General features: G+C 44.8%; 1 protein-coding gene across 1 annotated transcript in view; it reads right to left on the reverse strand.

Annotated features, from left to right (window-relative positions):
* zgc:162200 (uncharacterized protein LOC558638 homolog) overlaps positions 1-16359 on the reverse strand; it is a 21061-nt gene extending 4702 nt beyond the window's left edge. Inside the window, exons 1-10 of the mRNA XM_063208577.1 lie at positions 16220-16359; positions 13958-14133; positions 12679-12872; positions 11819-12031; positions 11098-11250; positions 6742-7009; positions 5783-6021; positions 4441-5406; positions 2149-2328; positions 1823-1974 (exon numbers count right to left, since the gene is read on the reverse strand). Coding sequence (XP_063064647.1) covers positions 1823-1974; positions 2149-2328; positions 4441-5406; positions 5783-6021; positions 6742-7009; positions 11098-11250; positions 11819-12031; positions 12679-12872; positions 13958-14045 — 2453 coding nt within the window. The 5' untranslated portion in view covers positions 14046-14133; positions 16220-16359. The remainder of the gene's footprint in view (positions 1-1822; positions 1975-2148; positions 2329-4440; positions 5407-5782; positions 6022-6741; positions 7010-11097; positions 11251-11818; positions 12032-12678; positions 12873-13957; positions 14134-16219) is intronic.
* Between the last annotated feature and the right edge of the window lie 1141 nt (positions 16360-17500).

Consider the following 17500-nt stretch of genomic DNA (forward strand, 5'->3'; position numbering starts at 1 on the left):
CAGAGGACCTCACCTGAGTAGTAAACCACCTGAGCACTACTGTAAAATAACTTCCCAGAGTAAACATAAACAAAGCGTAGCAGTTAGCAACTGCTTACCAACAAAGTAGCTAACATAGTTAGCAACTACGCTTTCCAGAAATGCATCCCTGAGTAGTAAACCACCCGAGTACAACTGTAAACTAAGTACCCAGAGTAAACATCCAGAGAACCTCAGACCTCACCAGAGTACTAAACCAACTACCGGTACCCAGAGTAAACATCAAAAAGTGAAATACTGACATAGGGTGATGCTTGACTAGGGCCATAAGAAGATACAACAACCAGCACAACCAGCAGTCAAAGTGACTTGAGTGCGACAACAATTTAAAAAAAAAATGTTTTAAAGATGCCGCATGCCTTTATTTAGGACAGGGCAGCAGGAGTGTGTGACATGAAATGAGTGGGAAAGAGGGAGAGAGAGAGGGGGGAAGGATTGGCAAAGGACCTCGGGTCGGAATCGAACCTGTGTCGTCGCCGTAATGGTACGACGTCTTAACTATGGGGGAGCTAAGAAGTCTTTCCTCAGCCCATAGAAGAAGTCTTTGCTGAGTCTACTCGTAGTAGTGTGGCCTAGATGGAGCATGTGCAGTGAACAGTTGCAGAGTGCTTAACTCATTCCTGGCACTCTGCATTACACTGGCGCTCATCCTACAAACAAGCAGCCTGTCCCAAAAAAAGAAAGCCTTCTTCAGGACAAGCACAAACAAGGTACATCTACTGTAGGTACACCTAGACAACACACTGGACTGGTCAGCCAACACACAGACGCAGTGTTGTACACATCCACATAAGGACAGGGTAAAAAAAGACGAGAATGTGTTCACAAATGAATAGTTAGGATTGTTTATGAAGTAACTGAATACTGAATGAGCACAATAAAGTATTTATTTTTAAAGTACAGTATATAAAAAAGATTTACAAAGTGTACAAAAAAGTGTACACAGTGTACAAATAAGGAACTTCCTGAGGCTGCGGTCCTTCGAGTGCTTAAGTCACACCACCTACTGTACTTGTGAACCATGAGCCAGTTTGCCAACATTTTGATTGGAAGTGAATGGAGAATCACTGTGTCGTAAGTAACTTTGCTACTACCCCATGAGAGTCTGTCTATAAGCAAGTGTGTGTGTGTGTGTGTGTTTGTATGTATGTGTGTGTGTGTGTGTGTGTGTGTGTGTGTGTGTGTGTGTGTGTGTGTGTGTGTGTGTGTGTGTGTGTGTGCAGGGTGTCTACAGGTTTGACCAAGTCAAAATTAAGACATTTTAAGACTTTTCAATACCATTTTCCAAATAAAATTAAGACCAACTCGTGGCGTTTACAGGTTTTAGCAAGTCAAAATTAAGACATTTTAAGACTTTTCAGTACCATTTTCCAAATGAAATTAGGACCAACTCGCAAGATCACACAGGTTAAAATGAAGCACAAAAAACAATTGGTTATTTACATTAATGTAGCCGTTTGAAAACACAAAACTATACACAATGAAACTTTACACTAAATAAAATTCAATAATGCGTTCTAAATTACACTACATGGCTACAACTCCCGATTTCCGTCGCGAAGTTCATCACATGGCTGACATAATTATTCCTCCCTAAATTAAGCTCCACAAATTTAAGACATTTGGGTTGAAAATTTAAGACAAAATAAGACTTTTCAAGGCCTTATTTGGCGAAAATGAAATTTAAGACTTTTTAAGACTTTTTAAGGACCCGCGGCCACCCTGGTGTGTGTGTGTGTGTGTGTGTGTGTGTGTGTGTGTGTGTGTGTGTGTGTGTCCACACCTGCTGGCAAACATGACGCGTAGAGAGGAGAAGGTAGCAGCGTCCTCTTTCAGCGCTTTCAGCTCGTTGCGGAGCTTCACCATCGTCTCGGACACTATGGCCTTCTCTGTCTCGTATTTAGTCTTCAGGTTGTTCAGGGCCAACTCTGCAGTCTGGGGGTGGGAAGAAATTGGACAAAATGAAATCAAGTAAGGTGGCACACATCCAAGACGCATGTGTTCTTCTACAGACTTCTACTATTGTCAGATAGGCCTTTGTCCTGCACCTGGTGTCAGCGAGGTGGGATCGGCATTCCTTCACTCTTTCGAAGAAAAATCCCCACTCACCTGTTTGTTGGCCTTGAGGACGGTGCGCAGAGTAGCTATCTGCTCCCTCTTGGTGCTCAGAAGGGACTTGAGCTTCAGGACTTCCTCAAGCAGCGCCTCCGTGTCGCGGTCCGCATCCAGACTCAGAGACCTCGTTGTCGACGGCAACGTACCCCGCTTCCTGCACAGGTCCACCGCCACCTGTCAAGGTCACATGGAGTGTAAATGTATCCATGAAATGTAATTAAGTCATCCCTAAAACAGTGTGAAGTGCGTGCACAACCCAAAAAGCAATTGCCGTGGATGCAGGACATCAAAGAACACTCAATAAAAAAGGAAAAAAAATATGATTTAATGAAAAACTTGGCACTATTTTTTGACCTGCAATGTCTTCATCAGGTGTTTCTGAAGACCTTGAAGGTCGAAACGTTGTGCCAAGTTTTTCATTAAAATCACAAGGCAAGGGAGCTTTTGTGGTGTGCGGATATTTTTTTCCTTTTTCCATGTAGGTCAACCTTCCCAGAAGCTTGTTAAGACTCATCTCTTCCGAGAGGTTCCCGTCATAACAAAACTAACTCTACTCATCTATAATCCTGGCACTATTATTGCTCTCAATCTGTTCTTCATTCCTGTACTCTGTGTTGACCCAACGCTCTGTACTTGCTTGAATGCCCTCTTTTTAAGTTGCATTGGTTAAAAGCTTCTGCTAAATGCAATGCAATTTAAATGTATTGTTTGCTGAAAGAAACTTAATATTTCAGCCATTAACAACTAAATCACTGGCAACAAAGTGAGTGTCAGCTAGAGTACAGAAACCATGGAAACAGCTACAGCAGCCAGCCGACTACAAAACAGGTTGTAATAATCATATACAGTATACACTGTTTGAGCTCCAATGGGACCTTCCATGTCAAACACCTAACCACGGCCCTGCCATGGCCATCCGGTAGGGCACTCCCCTGCCATGCGGCTGACCCAGGTTCGATTCCTGGCCCGGGTCCTTTGCCGACGCCCCCTCCCCATCTCTGTCCCAATCATTTCCTGTCCTACTCTTCACTGTCCTGTCCTAATAAAATTGACCCCCCCCAAAAAAAGTATTCAAACACCTAGCCGCGTAGCACTTCGCTCCCCACGCTGCGCATGCACCTCCAAATATTTATAAACAAGACGTATTAAAATTAACTGGGCCACAGGGCAGTATTACAAGAGGATTATGACCCAGAACACACCTCTCGCATGACCACTGTCTTACTAAAGATGCTGAGGATTAAGGTGATGGGACTGCCCAAGCATGTCTCTACACAAGGGATGAGCCACTTTTATGATAAGGTGTGCCTCATTTTTCCATCGCCACCATTGGAGGGCCACATGACCATGGATCTGAATGCAACTTGCAGATTCAAAGTGTAATTGGTTGCTCACTGACCACCAAAATTGTTTGGAGGGAATAGGAGTCTTCTCTATCGGCTAACAGTGTAATTTCAGAAGATTAATTCAGTAGTAGTTTAAAAAAAAGTGTACTTTCCAAGCGTTTCTCTAGACCTAAATCCTATACACCACACCCACGAATCACCATTTTGGTAATTCAGTGATGAACAGATTTGACATAGGTTTAATCAAAAACTTTTACAACGTCACAATTTGGGCATATAATCTCTGCATTTTATCAAAACGCAGCATATTTGATTGTTATTACAGAAAAGAATCAAACCAGGTACTTCCTGATCATGTCACGTCATGTTTCGAGAGTTTATCAAAACATAGTGTCTCTCACCAATGCCAAGTCATGGGGCAAAAGGGGAACTTAGCTGGGGAAAAGGACTGGGGAACTTAACTGCCATCAATTTTAAATTATTTTTTCAAGTTAGTCAACTTTTTACTTATGATCCAAGTAAGGGGAGACTATACCATATTCAGAAGTTATGGTGACGAAGACCAGACTGGTCGAAACATTCTGTATAACAAACTGGAAGCATCAGGATGCGCGGATCTTCTTTCTTTTTTGTGTGACCCCATTGTCTCAAGTGTGTGTGTGTGTGTAATGGATGCCGTGTACGCTAGCCAGGCTGTGCCCTCCTAGTGACGCAACACTTTCAGCGTTGCAACTAGTCAAGTAAGAGCAATGCAAGTACTTTCTGAGTTCCCGAAAATACGGGAACTCCTCCCACTCTGTCAGGGAGCAAAAAACCATAAGCAAACTAAGGGAGGTGGGCCAACCATACCGTTATGGGAAATGTTAATTGTTATGCTCTTGGTCAGACCAAGTCTCGAAGAGATTTCAAAGGCTATGGTAATCAGGCAAGATGTACGCACCTGCAAGTGCTTGATCTGGCAGCGGATGATGGCCACCAGGTTCCTGACATTACTGGGGTCCCTGAACTCTGGCGTGGGAGACCCTGGACAGTTGCCAACGGCAGGAGACGAGTCTCCACTTCCTCCTCCTCTGATGAGTTCCGACTCCTCGCCATCGCTCAGCCGGATGTACCCATCACCGCCGCCGCCATTTCTCCTCTTCCAGAGCGGGTTCTGGTGGTGGTGCTCCCTGCGCCCCGCCCCCGCCACACCTCCCCCTCCCCGGCTGCCTGCTCCGTCTCGGTAGTAGTCGAGAGTGACGCGGCTGGGCGTGAGGTTGTTGCTGACACACACGTGGTGGTAGAGTGCGGCCAGCTCCTCAGAGAACGCCAGCAGCTCCTCCTGCGTGGCGCTCAGATGTCCCTCCGAGTCGCTGGCGACGCGCCGTGTGGCTCCTATCTCCCGCTCCAGCTGCCCGATCCGCTCCTGGTCCTGGCGGCTGGCGGCGATGCACTGGCGGATCTTGTCGGCCAGCTCCTGGGCCTCGCAGCGCCACCGCTCCTTCTCCTGCCTGCAGCGCGTTTCCAACGCCGTCGATCGCAACTCCGCCGCTTTCAGTTCTTTCCTCAGCCGCGCCACTTCCTCCATCGCCGTCACCATGCGGCATTCCATAACCTCCGCACTTTTAACGTCTAGCTCGTAGAAGTCGCCCCCGTCACCCTCGTTCTTGGAATTGCTTCCTCTTCGCTCCTTTGAGTCGTTTTGTCCGATGCGGTTGTTCTCCTGACTGTTGGAGCGATGGGTGGTGGCGCTCAGCCCGAGTTCAGGCCCCAGAGCCTGGGGAGGGGGACAGGACAACGCAGCCTCCAGTTTCTGGGCCAGCTGGTGCATCTTGCCCTGCTGCTCGTTCAGAGAGTCTTTAGACAAAACCAGCTGCTTCTGGAGGTCCTGCACCGTATTGGCCAGACTGGCTTTCTCATGCTCCACCTGCAAACGAGAACACACACACGCACACACAATTATTTTTCTTTCATGTCATAGGGAGGGAGGCCTATGATGAGATCCAGAGGGTGTTTATTAAAAAAAAAAAGGTTGAGAACCACTGCTCTAGACAGAAATCTAAAATTAGAAGGTTGGGGTTTATTTGAGGTGTTGATTGATTACACATTTGCAGATATTTCTAAATGCGGACATGTTTAGGTATAAACACTAGCCAGGCTACGCCCTCCTAGTGACGCAACACCTTCGGCGGCGTTGCTTCTCGAATCGAGATTTGAAAGTTGATGATAATCAAGCTAGTAAACACGACAAGTAAACAAAAAGACTGTGTATGTGCGCATGCCACCAGGTTAGGTCAAGTTACCTGTAACAGCTGCTGCTTTAGCTTCTGGCTGTCGGACAGGTGTAGCTCGCTCAGCAGGTCCGCCACTAGTCCCGGCGCTGGGGGCCGGAGGAAGGCGTCGCTAGTCCTCGGGGTCGAGGACCTGAGTGGGGACGACTTACCACCTCCCCTCAACCCAGAGCCCAGTCCATTATTGAAGCCACTGTCCTGGTCCTCCTCCTGACGCCCATCTCCATCCCCTCCCCTGCCTCGCCTTCCACCTGAAATACAATTCAATGCCAGCACAGTTAGAGAATTCACAACAGGGGTCTAAATTAACCTTTTTTCACCACCAGCAAAAATGGCTAGTACACATTAATCTTACTGGCCATTGCCAAACACACACTCACTAATGGGTCAAAGTGGCTAGTACAGTAAGTTGGTCTTTTCTACCAGCCAAACTGAAATTTCACTAACATTTGGCTGATTGGCTGGTGTTAATTTAGATCCTTGATTACCAACATTGAATTCATTTAGTAAACAAGTAAAATCATGGCTCCTGGATAATCAACAAAAATCAACTTAATTCTACCGTACAGTCGGTATTGGTAGTTTTGCGTTAATTATTTTTAAATGTGTGCAATATCTTTCACTTTTTAATTTTACCATGTGTGCAATGCTTGTTTTTATTTCTTTTTTTAAGGAACATCAAACCTGTCAAGGAACAAAAGATGGAAATTAGGCTTATGGCTACAACCTTGTATATTTTAAATGTTATCAATACATGCTGTCCCTTTGTTAAATATGTCAAATATTTGTTAAATATGTCAGTATCTTATTATACGTTTAGTTTTAAATGCACATTGGAGACTGGTCAAACACAATTTCACACTTCTGTCCTATGGAATGGAAATTAGCCTTGTGGTTATAAGTATGTATATTTGCACATTATGTGTATTTTGCATTTGTTTTACTTCAAATGTTATTAAACTTTAAAACACCTTCTCCCCCGGGCGTGTGGCTGTCGTCCAGCGTCTCCAGGTGCAGCTCCAGGGGCCCCAGGGAGTCAAAGGGGTTGAGGGAGAGGGCGGAGAGCTCCCGCCGCAGGCAGTTCTTCTGCTCCCGCTCCTCTTTCAGGGCCTCCAGCGCCTCCTCCAGTTGGCGCTCGGCGATCTTCTGCAGGCGCACCGCCTCCTCCAGCTGGGCACGCAGCTCCTCCTGCTCCTCATCCTTCTGGGACAGGTCCAGCTTCAGAGCCTCAAACTCCACCTGCACACATTACATTACATTGCATTACATTACACATTGCATTACATTACACATTGCATTACATTACATTAGCCAGGACATACAGTAATCAGTAATAGGTCCAGCTTCAAACTCCACCTGGACACATTACAATACATTACATTATATTACATTGCATTGCATTACATTACATTAGGCAGGACATAATCATGGACAGCGGGTAGAAAAATGAAAAAAAATGTCTTCAAAGTTTTGGTATTTGATTGGGATATTGTAATTACTGGAAAATTTGACAGCAATATCTCTAACACGGGACACATTTGGACCATAAGGCCAGGTCCAGCTTCAGAGCATCAAACTCCATCTGGATACATTACATTACATTGCATTGCATTACATTTCATTAAATTATATTACATTGCATTAGGCAGGACATAATCATAGGTCCAGCTTCAGAGCCTCGAACTCTACCTGGACACCGGGTAGAAGAATGGAATATGAGAGGCTAAATACGAGGACGACTGCCAGGGAAGACGACAAAATATTTTAATCAGAAGTGCCTTTGGTTTACACGGCGACACCGCCAGCGCCAACGAAAGACTTTGGCCAAAGAGAATTCATTTACTGGATTTCTCCCCCCTCAATTACTTTTCACATACTGTACTCATATCGAGCGCAATTGACGGTGCAAATCATCACTAAGGACTTAGTCATTTCGGTTTGGGAACTATTCTCCGGTGCGGGCCATCTGCCCTTGTCAACTGAATAGGCCCTGATATAGGAGTTCAAGTAGGATTCCTCGACCGGTCCCCAAAAGCATACTTGTAACTATTTACACTCACCGGCCACTTAATTAGGAACACATCTCTAGTGCCATTTGCCTTCAGAACTGCCTGAACTGCCTGCAACAATACTCGGCTAGGCTGTGGCATTCCAACAAAGATAAATGGGTACTAATTGACCCAAATTGTACTAAGAAAATATCCTTATGCCATTATATCCCCAGCCTGAAACGTTGATGTAAGGCAGGGTTGACCCATGTCTTCATGTTGTTGATGCCAAATTCTAACCATTCCACTTGAGTGTTGCAGTAATATCAAGACTCATCAGATCAGGCAACATTTTTCCAATATTCTCGTGGCGGTTTTCCAGGTCTTAGCTGACAGGAGTGGCACCAAATGTGGTGTGCTGCTGTAGCCCATTTGCCTCAAGATTTGATGTGCCGTGTAATCAGGGATTCTCTTATGCGTACCTTAGTTGTAATGAGTGGTTATTTGACTTAATGTTGCCTTTGTATCAGCTCAAAACAGTCTGGCCATTCTCCTCTTACCTCTGCCATCAACAAGGCATTTTTGCCCACAGAATCGCTGCTCACTGCATTTCTTTTCTTTTTCGTACTATTCTTTGTTAACCCTAGATATGGTTGTGTGTGAATATCCCAGTAGATCAGTCTTTTCTGAAATACTCAAATCAAGCCCTTTCGGCATGACAGCCATGTCCCCATTATGATGCTCGGTTTGAACTACATCAGATATTTCTCAACCATGTCTCCATGCACAAATGCATTGAGATGCCACTATGTGATTGGCTGATCAGAAATTTGCCTCAGTGAGCAGTTGTACCAGGTGTGCCTAATATAGTGGCCGGTGAGTGTATATTTATAGACAGTCTGACTCAACAGATCGATAAAGACAAATAAAATGTTTGATCCAATTTCAAGCATTTGCGATCACTTACAAGCAAAACTTCAAAACATTTTTTAAAATACACAATGAAAATCCAAGCTTCTCAGCTCGGGGATTTCTTCAAGTATGGTGATATGAGTGCCAGCTTCATTGAAAGTGTTTTGCTGTTGTTGTTGTTGTTGTTGTTGTGGTAGTTTTTAATAAACCTATTAAAAGTCAGGCAATATTCTCCAGCATTCCTTGGACAGGCAGACTGGATAGCTAGTCAGTGTCTAGCCACGGCGCTCAGCTACGGTACATTCAGCTAATCTCTGTCCCAGGATAACATTGTCTTATGACTCAAGCGGATTAAGACGGGCTATAGTTGTGGATCATCTTGGGTCATGCCTTTGACAATTGGGACATCGGTGAGACTGAGGAGCAGGAGGAGGTGGAGTAGGAGGAGGAGGGGGGGAGAGATAAAATGAAAGTAGAAGGAAACGACTTTGATTTCCTAGAAAAAGGGCTGCTAAAAAGGGTTCATATTCTTCACTGACAGAACAGTGACACACACAACACAATTGCAACATTTATAGACCTAAATGTTTAGGACTATTTTAATATGAGTTATTTTGAGACCGTTTGCTCATATGACGTGTCAAAAACATTTCTCTACTTGGCCACAGATGTACAAAATCAAGCACCTCGTCATGCCGACTGTTTTTAAAAAACATTTGTGAAAGAATGGGCCGCTTTCAGGAGCTCAGTAAATTCCAGCCTGGAACAGTAATAGGATGCCAACCTGTGCCACAAATCCAGCCATGAAATGTCCTCGCTATTAAGCAGTGCTGGGAAAGTTACTTTGAAAAAGTAACTAATTACAAGTACAGTTACTTCTCCAAAAAAATAATTGTGTTAGTAACTGCGTTACTTCACTATAAAAGTAACTAGTTACCAGGAAAAGTATTTTTTGAGTTACCTTTTTTTTTGCTTAAAATGTCAAAGGAACGAAAGAACAGTTAAATGGGGTTTTCATCCTTGTTCTGTGACGTTATTTTGGCTGTAATGTTATTTTTGCTTAAGATGCTATCAAACAGCCTATCTTCATGACCTAGGCCTATTATCAATGGTGAATGTTAATCCACAACGTTCACAACGTTTTCAGGGATGTGCTAATTTCTCTTCCACGAGATGGATTTTTGCAACAAGAGCTCTTAACAACTCTGACCCCACAGTAAGTCGCTAGTTACGGACATAACTTTGTTTCCAAGGCACAGTGTACTTTGGATATTATACACATTATTGTATCTGACTGCAACTAGCGTGAAATGATTCTGGTATTTACCGTTGGAACATGCAACCTTGTGGCTTTACTGTCGTTGTCTCTTCTATTCTTTATGTGTTCCCTGTGAACTCTGTGTGTAGAATGACTTGTTTACATACGGAGCAAGATAGCAGACACTCCGCCCACTTTTTAGCAAATCACGTTCAGCTATTTTGTTCTTATGCATGCAAAGGGGGAATGTGAGCATATTAAAAGCTGGCTTGGTACAGATGTATGTGGCGTTGCCATTTGCTCCATGATTTTGTCAGCAGCCAGTGCACACTGCCGCTGCAGTTCATAAAATTGTAACGCGTCAATTACCTCCCGAATAACGGTAACAGCGTTATTACAGTTATGGATAAAGTAATTAAGTATTTATTCCGTTACTCAAAATGAGGCTCCGTTTGTAACGCCCTTATACTCTAACGCCGTTACTCCCAGCACTGCTATTAAGTATTCCACAGTCAACTGTCAGCTTTGTTACAAGAAAATGGAAGAGTTTGGGAACAACAGCAACTCCCCCACAAAGTGGTACGCCACGTAAACTGATGGAGGATCAAGGGATACTGAGGCGCTTAGTGCAAAGAGGTCATCAACTTTTAACAACTTTGAGTTATTTTGCTTCCAAATATAATTTGAATATATTTTTAGGGGCTTTTATGCCTTTATTTGACAGGACAGTCGAAAATGATGACAGGAAGCGAATGGGACAGAGAGACAGGGGAGGATCGGGAAATGACACTTGACGGACTCAAACCGGGGTCCCCGTGGGTGGGCATGCAAGCCCAAATGTGGGGGGCTTAGCACGCTGCACCACTTGAGCACTTGGGTCAGCCTTAAAGCCAGGGCCCTCAGAGAAGGCAGTAAACACCTTTGGGTCCAGCATGGGTCTGAGTCTGGCCCAAAGGTGAAGATAGCCCTATTGATGCATCATCTTGGATGAGTTAACACTACCAGACAGAGACCGCCTGAAGATTCCTATGACGGTGTGAGACTGTCAAAATGTACGTGCCATATGATCCCGTGGCGGAAGTTTCACCGTCAAAGCATGTCAGGTAACAGGAAAAAACTTGTACATGTCATATACAAAAGCAACCCTTAAGAATTGAAAGAGCCCTCACCTGATTCTCCTTGAGGATGGAGACTTGCTTCTGCAGGGAGATGTTCTCCTCCTCCAGTTCGCTGTTGTCCTGCAGCTGCTGCAGCTCTCGCACCTTATACTCCTTCATCTCCATGCGCATGTGGCCCTTCTCAGCCTCCAAACATTCACATTCCTGAGAACACACACACAGTACAAAAATAAATATGACACACACACACACACATATATAACACGCTCATTACAAACACCACACACACACACACGACAATTTTTTTTAAATCGTGATATCAATATTGACTGAAATAATGAGGTATCGATTTATCTCGTAATTGAGCAGCCCTAATGTGACGTGAGTGCTTGTTATGTGTTGAAGGTGAAGATCCCAGGAAAAGGTGCAGGACAAAGGCGGACTGTTATTTTCTGTGTGAGGAGTCCGCTTAAAATCTTTTTTTTTCACCAATTCATGGCTGGAGCCATGAAATAATAAAAAAAGGGGAAAAAAAAGAAAAAGGATTTTAAGTGTGCAGACTCCTCAGTCAGAAAACTTCTTGTTATGTGTTGACAGGCTGCTTTGTTGCCTTCTTGAACAGTGATATTGACTGAAATATTCATGATATTGATTTTTCTCATCATCGAGCAGTCCTAACGTGAAGTGAGTACTTGTTATGTGTTGGAGGTGAAGATAGACTCCTAACTCAGCAAACTGCTAGTTATGTTGACTGGTTGTTTTGAAGTGTTACCTTCTTGAGCTGTGCGGAGAGCACTCCCAGCCTCTCGGTCTCGGCGAGGGAGTTGGTGAGCATGACGCGTGTCTGGCGCAGCTCGGCCTGCAGCTCCTCCATGCGCATCACCAGCGCCGCCTCCTTGCTGGCCGTCTCCTGCAGCAACGACTCCTCACGGCTCTCACCGTCGGCCGCCGCGCGCTTATGATTGGTCACAGAGTCTGCCAAGGCCTGCGCACAAATAACACACACAACAGTGTTTAGAGGGACATTTTAGGGGGTAATCAAACTTATTTTTCAGTACTAAGGGGGGTGTTGGCAGGCTTAAGATGAGGTCAAAGGGGGCGTTGGGAGGCATATGATGAGGCCAAGGGGGTGTTTGTTCAAAAAAGGTTAAGAACCACTGACAAACTGCTGTTGAAGCTGTGAGTGTGTGTGTGTGTGTGTGTGTGTGTGTGTGTGTGTGTGTGTGTGTGTGTGTGTGTGTGTGTGTGTGTGTGTGTGTGTGTGTGTGTGTGTGCGTGTGCGTGTGCGTGTGTGTGCCTCCCCACAGCTCGCCCCACAGCTCCCGTAGCTGCTGCCGCTCATATCATAGTGCCGTGTGTGTGTGTGTGTGTGTGTGTGTGTGTGTGTGTGTGTGTGTGTGTGTGTGTGTGTGTGTGTGTGTGTGTGTGTGTGTCTCCCCTCAGCTCACCTCTCGTAGCTGCTGCAGCTCATATCATAGTGCCGTGTGTGTGTGTGTGTGTGTGTGTGTGTGTGTGTCTCCCCTCAGCTCACCTCTCGTAGCTGCTGCAGCTCATATCATAGTGCCGTGTGTGTGTGTGTGTGTGTGTGTGTGTGTGTGTGTGTGTGTGTGTGTGTGCCTCCCCTCAGCTCACCTCTCGTAGCTGCTGCAGCTCCTGCCTCAGCGCCTCCTGCTCCTCCTCCAGCTGGGTGTTGCGGCTCTTCACCGCCGCGCTCTCCTCCAGCACGGCCAGGCCGTAGCGGGCCGCCTGCAGCTTCTCCTCGTTGGCCTCCTGCAGCTCCAGGGTCAGCCTCTGCACCTCCGTCTGGAGGACCAGGGCACTCTTGCCTATGGGAATAGCGATAACATATTAGCGATAGTATTTATATAGCACATTAACGATCATTATAAAGGCAGACTAAAATAAAAGTGTCAGCCTCTCCACCTTTGCCTGGAACACCATGGCACTCTTGCCTAGGGATAGCAGTAGCAATAGCATTTATAAACTAAAGGGGGCCTCTCTCTTCAGTACCGGTACTCATGGACTCTGATGAAGATGGCTTCATGTTGTGCACTTGAATAAAAAAAAAAGCATCCCATCTGTGCTGCTCCGGTGTCTTCTCTTCATCCAGCATTTATATACAGGAGCATATTATCATTAAATGTGCTAAAGGAGTAGCCATAGCCATAGCTTCTATAAAGGATGCATGATATAGCTAGCCTCTCCACCTCCGCCTGCAGCACCACGACACCCTTGCCTAGGGATAGCACGATATATCGCCATTAACATCAAGCGGTCTGCCCACACATTGAACAACACAACTAGACAACACAAAACATTGGTATAGGACGATACTTGGCAATTTAGTATTGTTCAATTGGGGTCAATTGTCCCGGGCCCAGGGAGAGATGATGCCCAGAATTAGGTCTTTATTACATTAAAATGTATTGAGTGGGGGGCCTTTTCTGAAGGCTTTGTCCCGGGCCCGGCCAAAGCTGTCAGCAGCCCTGACGACTGATGTTATATTACTCATTAATGTACAATAGCCAAAACTGGGGGTCATGACCCACTTCCGCATATAGTGCTCCCTCATACCATTATTTTAAAAAATGTAAGGTTTTAAAGGCTTTCAGTGTTAGTTACTTCTGTTTTATTCATGAGTTAAAACATTTTTTGAGAATAAAAGAGATTAAAAAATTCTGTTTGCATTATTTTCAGTCTGTATAAAATGTTCTCAATTTAAAAACACACACACACACACACACACACACACACACACACACACACACACACACACACACACACACACACACACACACACACACACACAATCCATATATATAACAATATATAACAGCTATAACAGTGATATTAACATCGGACATCGGATATTGGCAGCTAAAAAGTTCACATCGGATCGGTGCATGCCTACCTTTCCCCATCATCCCCAGCTCCATCTCCATGTCCCCCTCCTCATCCATGTCGTCTTCCAGCATCATGGCCGCTTCCTTGACCTCCATCCACTGCACCAAACCCCCTTCTGTCCTTTCTCTCCTTTCGGGGGAGACTCTAGCCTTGCAGCGTGTCAAGCCTGGATCCTCATGCCTCCTGAGCAATAGAAAAAAAGACAGACAGGATGGATGATTATCTTCAAGTTCCAAATTCAACGTTCAAGTTTATTAGCAATATCAACAGTATAATAATACAGTTGCTAGGAATGTGCGTTGGTGGGCTCACACATTCAACTATACAACTAGAAAACACATCACGGCTTGGTTGGGTGATTATGTTATTAGGAGATCTAGCAAGGGTCTCAGGTTAAGCTATGAGCATATTTCTGCACGCTGTGCGTGCACGGTCACCTTCAAATTTATCAAACATATTATTTAATGACCACACAATTCTGGTGGGTCTCATCACCAACTGTGACCAGACATGCTACTGGACTGAGGTAGATCTTCTGGCCATGTGGTGCAGAGACAACAACCTCCTGCTGAATGTCAGCAAGACAAGGGAGATTGTTGTCAACTTCCAGAAAGGTCACAGCCTAGGGCTGCACGATTATGGAAAAAATCATAATCACGATTATTTTGGTCAAAATAATTATTAATCACGATTATTGTTTTTTTACAGATTTTTTTGAAAATTATAACAAGATGAAATATTACCAAGAATGAATTATATACGGGATGAGCAAAATAAAATTAATTGTAATAATTATGTAAAGGCAATAGCATGAAACTTAGGTGGACAGATTTCTGGCCAGAAACACCAGCCTGTCAGTATGTTCTGGCTTCAAGGACGCTCTCAAAGGTAGGTCACTATCGCCACGATTAAATCACGATTGAAATCACGACTTCGATTTCACGTTTTTATTACGATTTTCTATTATTTTCGATTAATTGTGCAGCCCTATCACAGCCAACACCTGCCACTGACCAGCAATGGTGTTGCTGTGGAGAGACTGAGCAGCACAAAATTCCTTGACACTGCATCACTGGCCAAGAATGCCCAGCAACACCTCTAGAGCTACACCCACTGATTTGTACAGTCAGTGGCTACACCAGTGAGTGACCCACCATGGCATTGAGAACATCCTCTCCAGCTGCATCACTGTATGGGGCGGGAGCTGAACTGACTACAACACGGAAGCCCTGGCTGCTGCATTTAGTGAAGACAGCCTAGTCTTCTTCTTGTCCTACTGTCTTTAGCCTATATTATTTGTTTATAAGTGCTACTTGTTTATATGTTAATTGTCTCCACTGTATGTATTACACAATCACTTTATAATTACTTCTTACCTGTTACATTGTTATTATTCCTGCCTTACACTTTAATGCATTTCTTGTTCAATGTTAGTCGTTAGTATGCCCAAGCCTTTGTATTATGACAGAAGAAAAACGCAATTTTGATTTCCTTGTATGGCCTGTGCTGTGCACGAAGGAAACCGACAGCGTTGGCATTTCATGTACTGGGGGTGAGCAATGCAGTGGATGAACACAGGAAGTTTGGTGCTAACCGTTAGATCTTATTAGGCTCAATTGAACATCTTCCTGCCATGGGTGCTAAAACTAATTCCTCCCATTCCTTTTCGACATGGCCGTACCGTTGCAACACGATATGACACGCCGACTTTGCGAATATGCAGAAAGTATACAAGCGCTTTGCACGACATTCGCTCCATTACACGAGACAAAAACATATGCGGCGGTCTCAGTCTAAAAACTAAGGGCTACAAAGTCTCACTAAATTAGCACTTCTATCAACATTCTATCAACATCCAAGTTATTCTTGAGGTCAACTACTTCACGATTATATTATGTGGAAAGCTGATGGTTAGCTTAGCAGACTGACAGTTAGGGAAAGTAAAACACAGGATTCCCATCCTAGGTCTGTCATCTCACCGCTTTAAGCGGGCAAATCAGCCTTCAAAGTGCTTATGCTCTCCTTCAGAATGGTGTGCTAGAAATGTGTAGAAGTAATTCTATTAGTCTCAAGATCAGACTGTTAGTCAAATGTATCATACAAAATAGCATGGCATTTAGCTGCCTACAAGCTAGCTTCCTTGACTATTTACTAGCCAGAACAACTTTGCTAGCTAGTTGCAGATGGCTTTGATGTTCACGAATGAAACGAAATAAAATATCAAGTTTTCAACTACGATGCTTCTCATGTTCAGGAAAGCAACCCCTACCTTGTTTCCGACCAAACGCCGTTTTGGTGGTAAAGTAGCTCATTGCCATCCACTGGATCTGAGGAATAATACCGCTGTACTTCCCCAAAGGTTTCACCACCACTGTGTGATGGCACTAGGACAGGCGGGCGGCTGACGACACAGCAATGTCAACGCGGGTTTGAAACCCGTTTCGCAGGCATTGGCTGCTGAAGTTGCGCTGATCAGCCCCCAGGGTCATCTTTAGCACTGGAGCGCCAGCGTTCGGTCAGTGGGTGAAACGCACACGCTTTCGTTATTTATCCCCCCTTCTTTTTGTTTTGTTTTGTTTTCTTTTTTCATGGCCTTACACAGCCAGATAAATTCGGAATACAGCCAAATACGAATTTTAATTATGCCCTCGACACATTCACTGATTTACTCCGCAAACTAGATACAAGATGGGTGTGATACAAAGATAGGGATGAACACTAAATGTTGACCATTTCGATGTATTGTCAAATCACTGCCATGTTTAGACGGAATAATTCTACTTTAGTTCTATAATCGCTAAGTACTTTTATAATGTAGGTCTAGGCCTAGCTGCTCGCATTGTGCTGCCATCAATCAGTGACAGTGTGATACGCACATTATCCGGTAGGTGGCGGTAACACATCTCTATAAAACGGCTCTGATTAATGAAAAACAGACTGGCTGCACCATTTATGACAAAACAGGCTGGTTTGACACATTCTGGACAATTCCATGACCCCAACTTAATGGGAACAGTTTAGAGCGCGCCCGTTCCTCCAACAACATAACTGTGCCCCAGTGGTGCACAATGCAAGGTCCATAAAGACATACATGACAGTAGGCCTATGGATGAACTTGAATGGCCTGCTCAGAGTCCTAACCTGAACCAGATAGAACACTTTTGGAATGAAAGTGAAGTGAAGTGAAAGCCCAACTGGGAAACTCCAACTCCCATTGGCATTGTGACACAGCACTCCACAGCCAACACTGCACACAAATGAAATTGCATTATACCTCACACGTGCAAGGGGGCAGCCCCCAATGGCGCCACAAGGGAGCAGTGCGGCAGGACAGTACCATGCTCAGGGTACCTCAGTCATGGAGAAGAGCCCACTGGTTAATTACTCCCCCCACCTACCTGGCGGGTCGGGAGTCAAACCAGCAACCTTTGGGCTGCAAGTCTGACGCTCTAACAGCTTACCCATGACTGGAATGAACTAGAGTGGAGTCTGAGAGGCAGACCTTCTCGACCAACATCAGTATGCGCTTTTGGAAGAACGATAAAAAAAT

Source organism: Engraulis encrasicolus, chromosome 10 (genome assembly GCF_034702125.1).
Source record: "Engraulis encrasicolus isolate BLACKSEA-1 chromosome 10, IST_EnEncr_1.0, whole genome shotgun sequence".
In the NCBI taxonomy this organism is placed as follows: domain Eukaryota; kingdom Metazoa; phylum Chordata; class Actinopteri; order Clupeiformes; family Engraulidae; genus Engraulis; species Engraulis encrasicolus.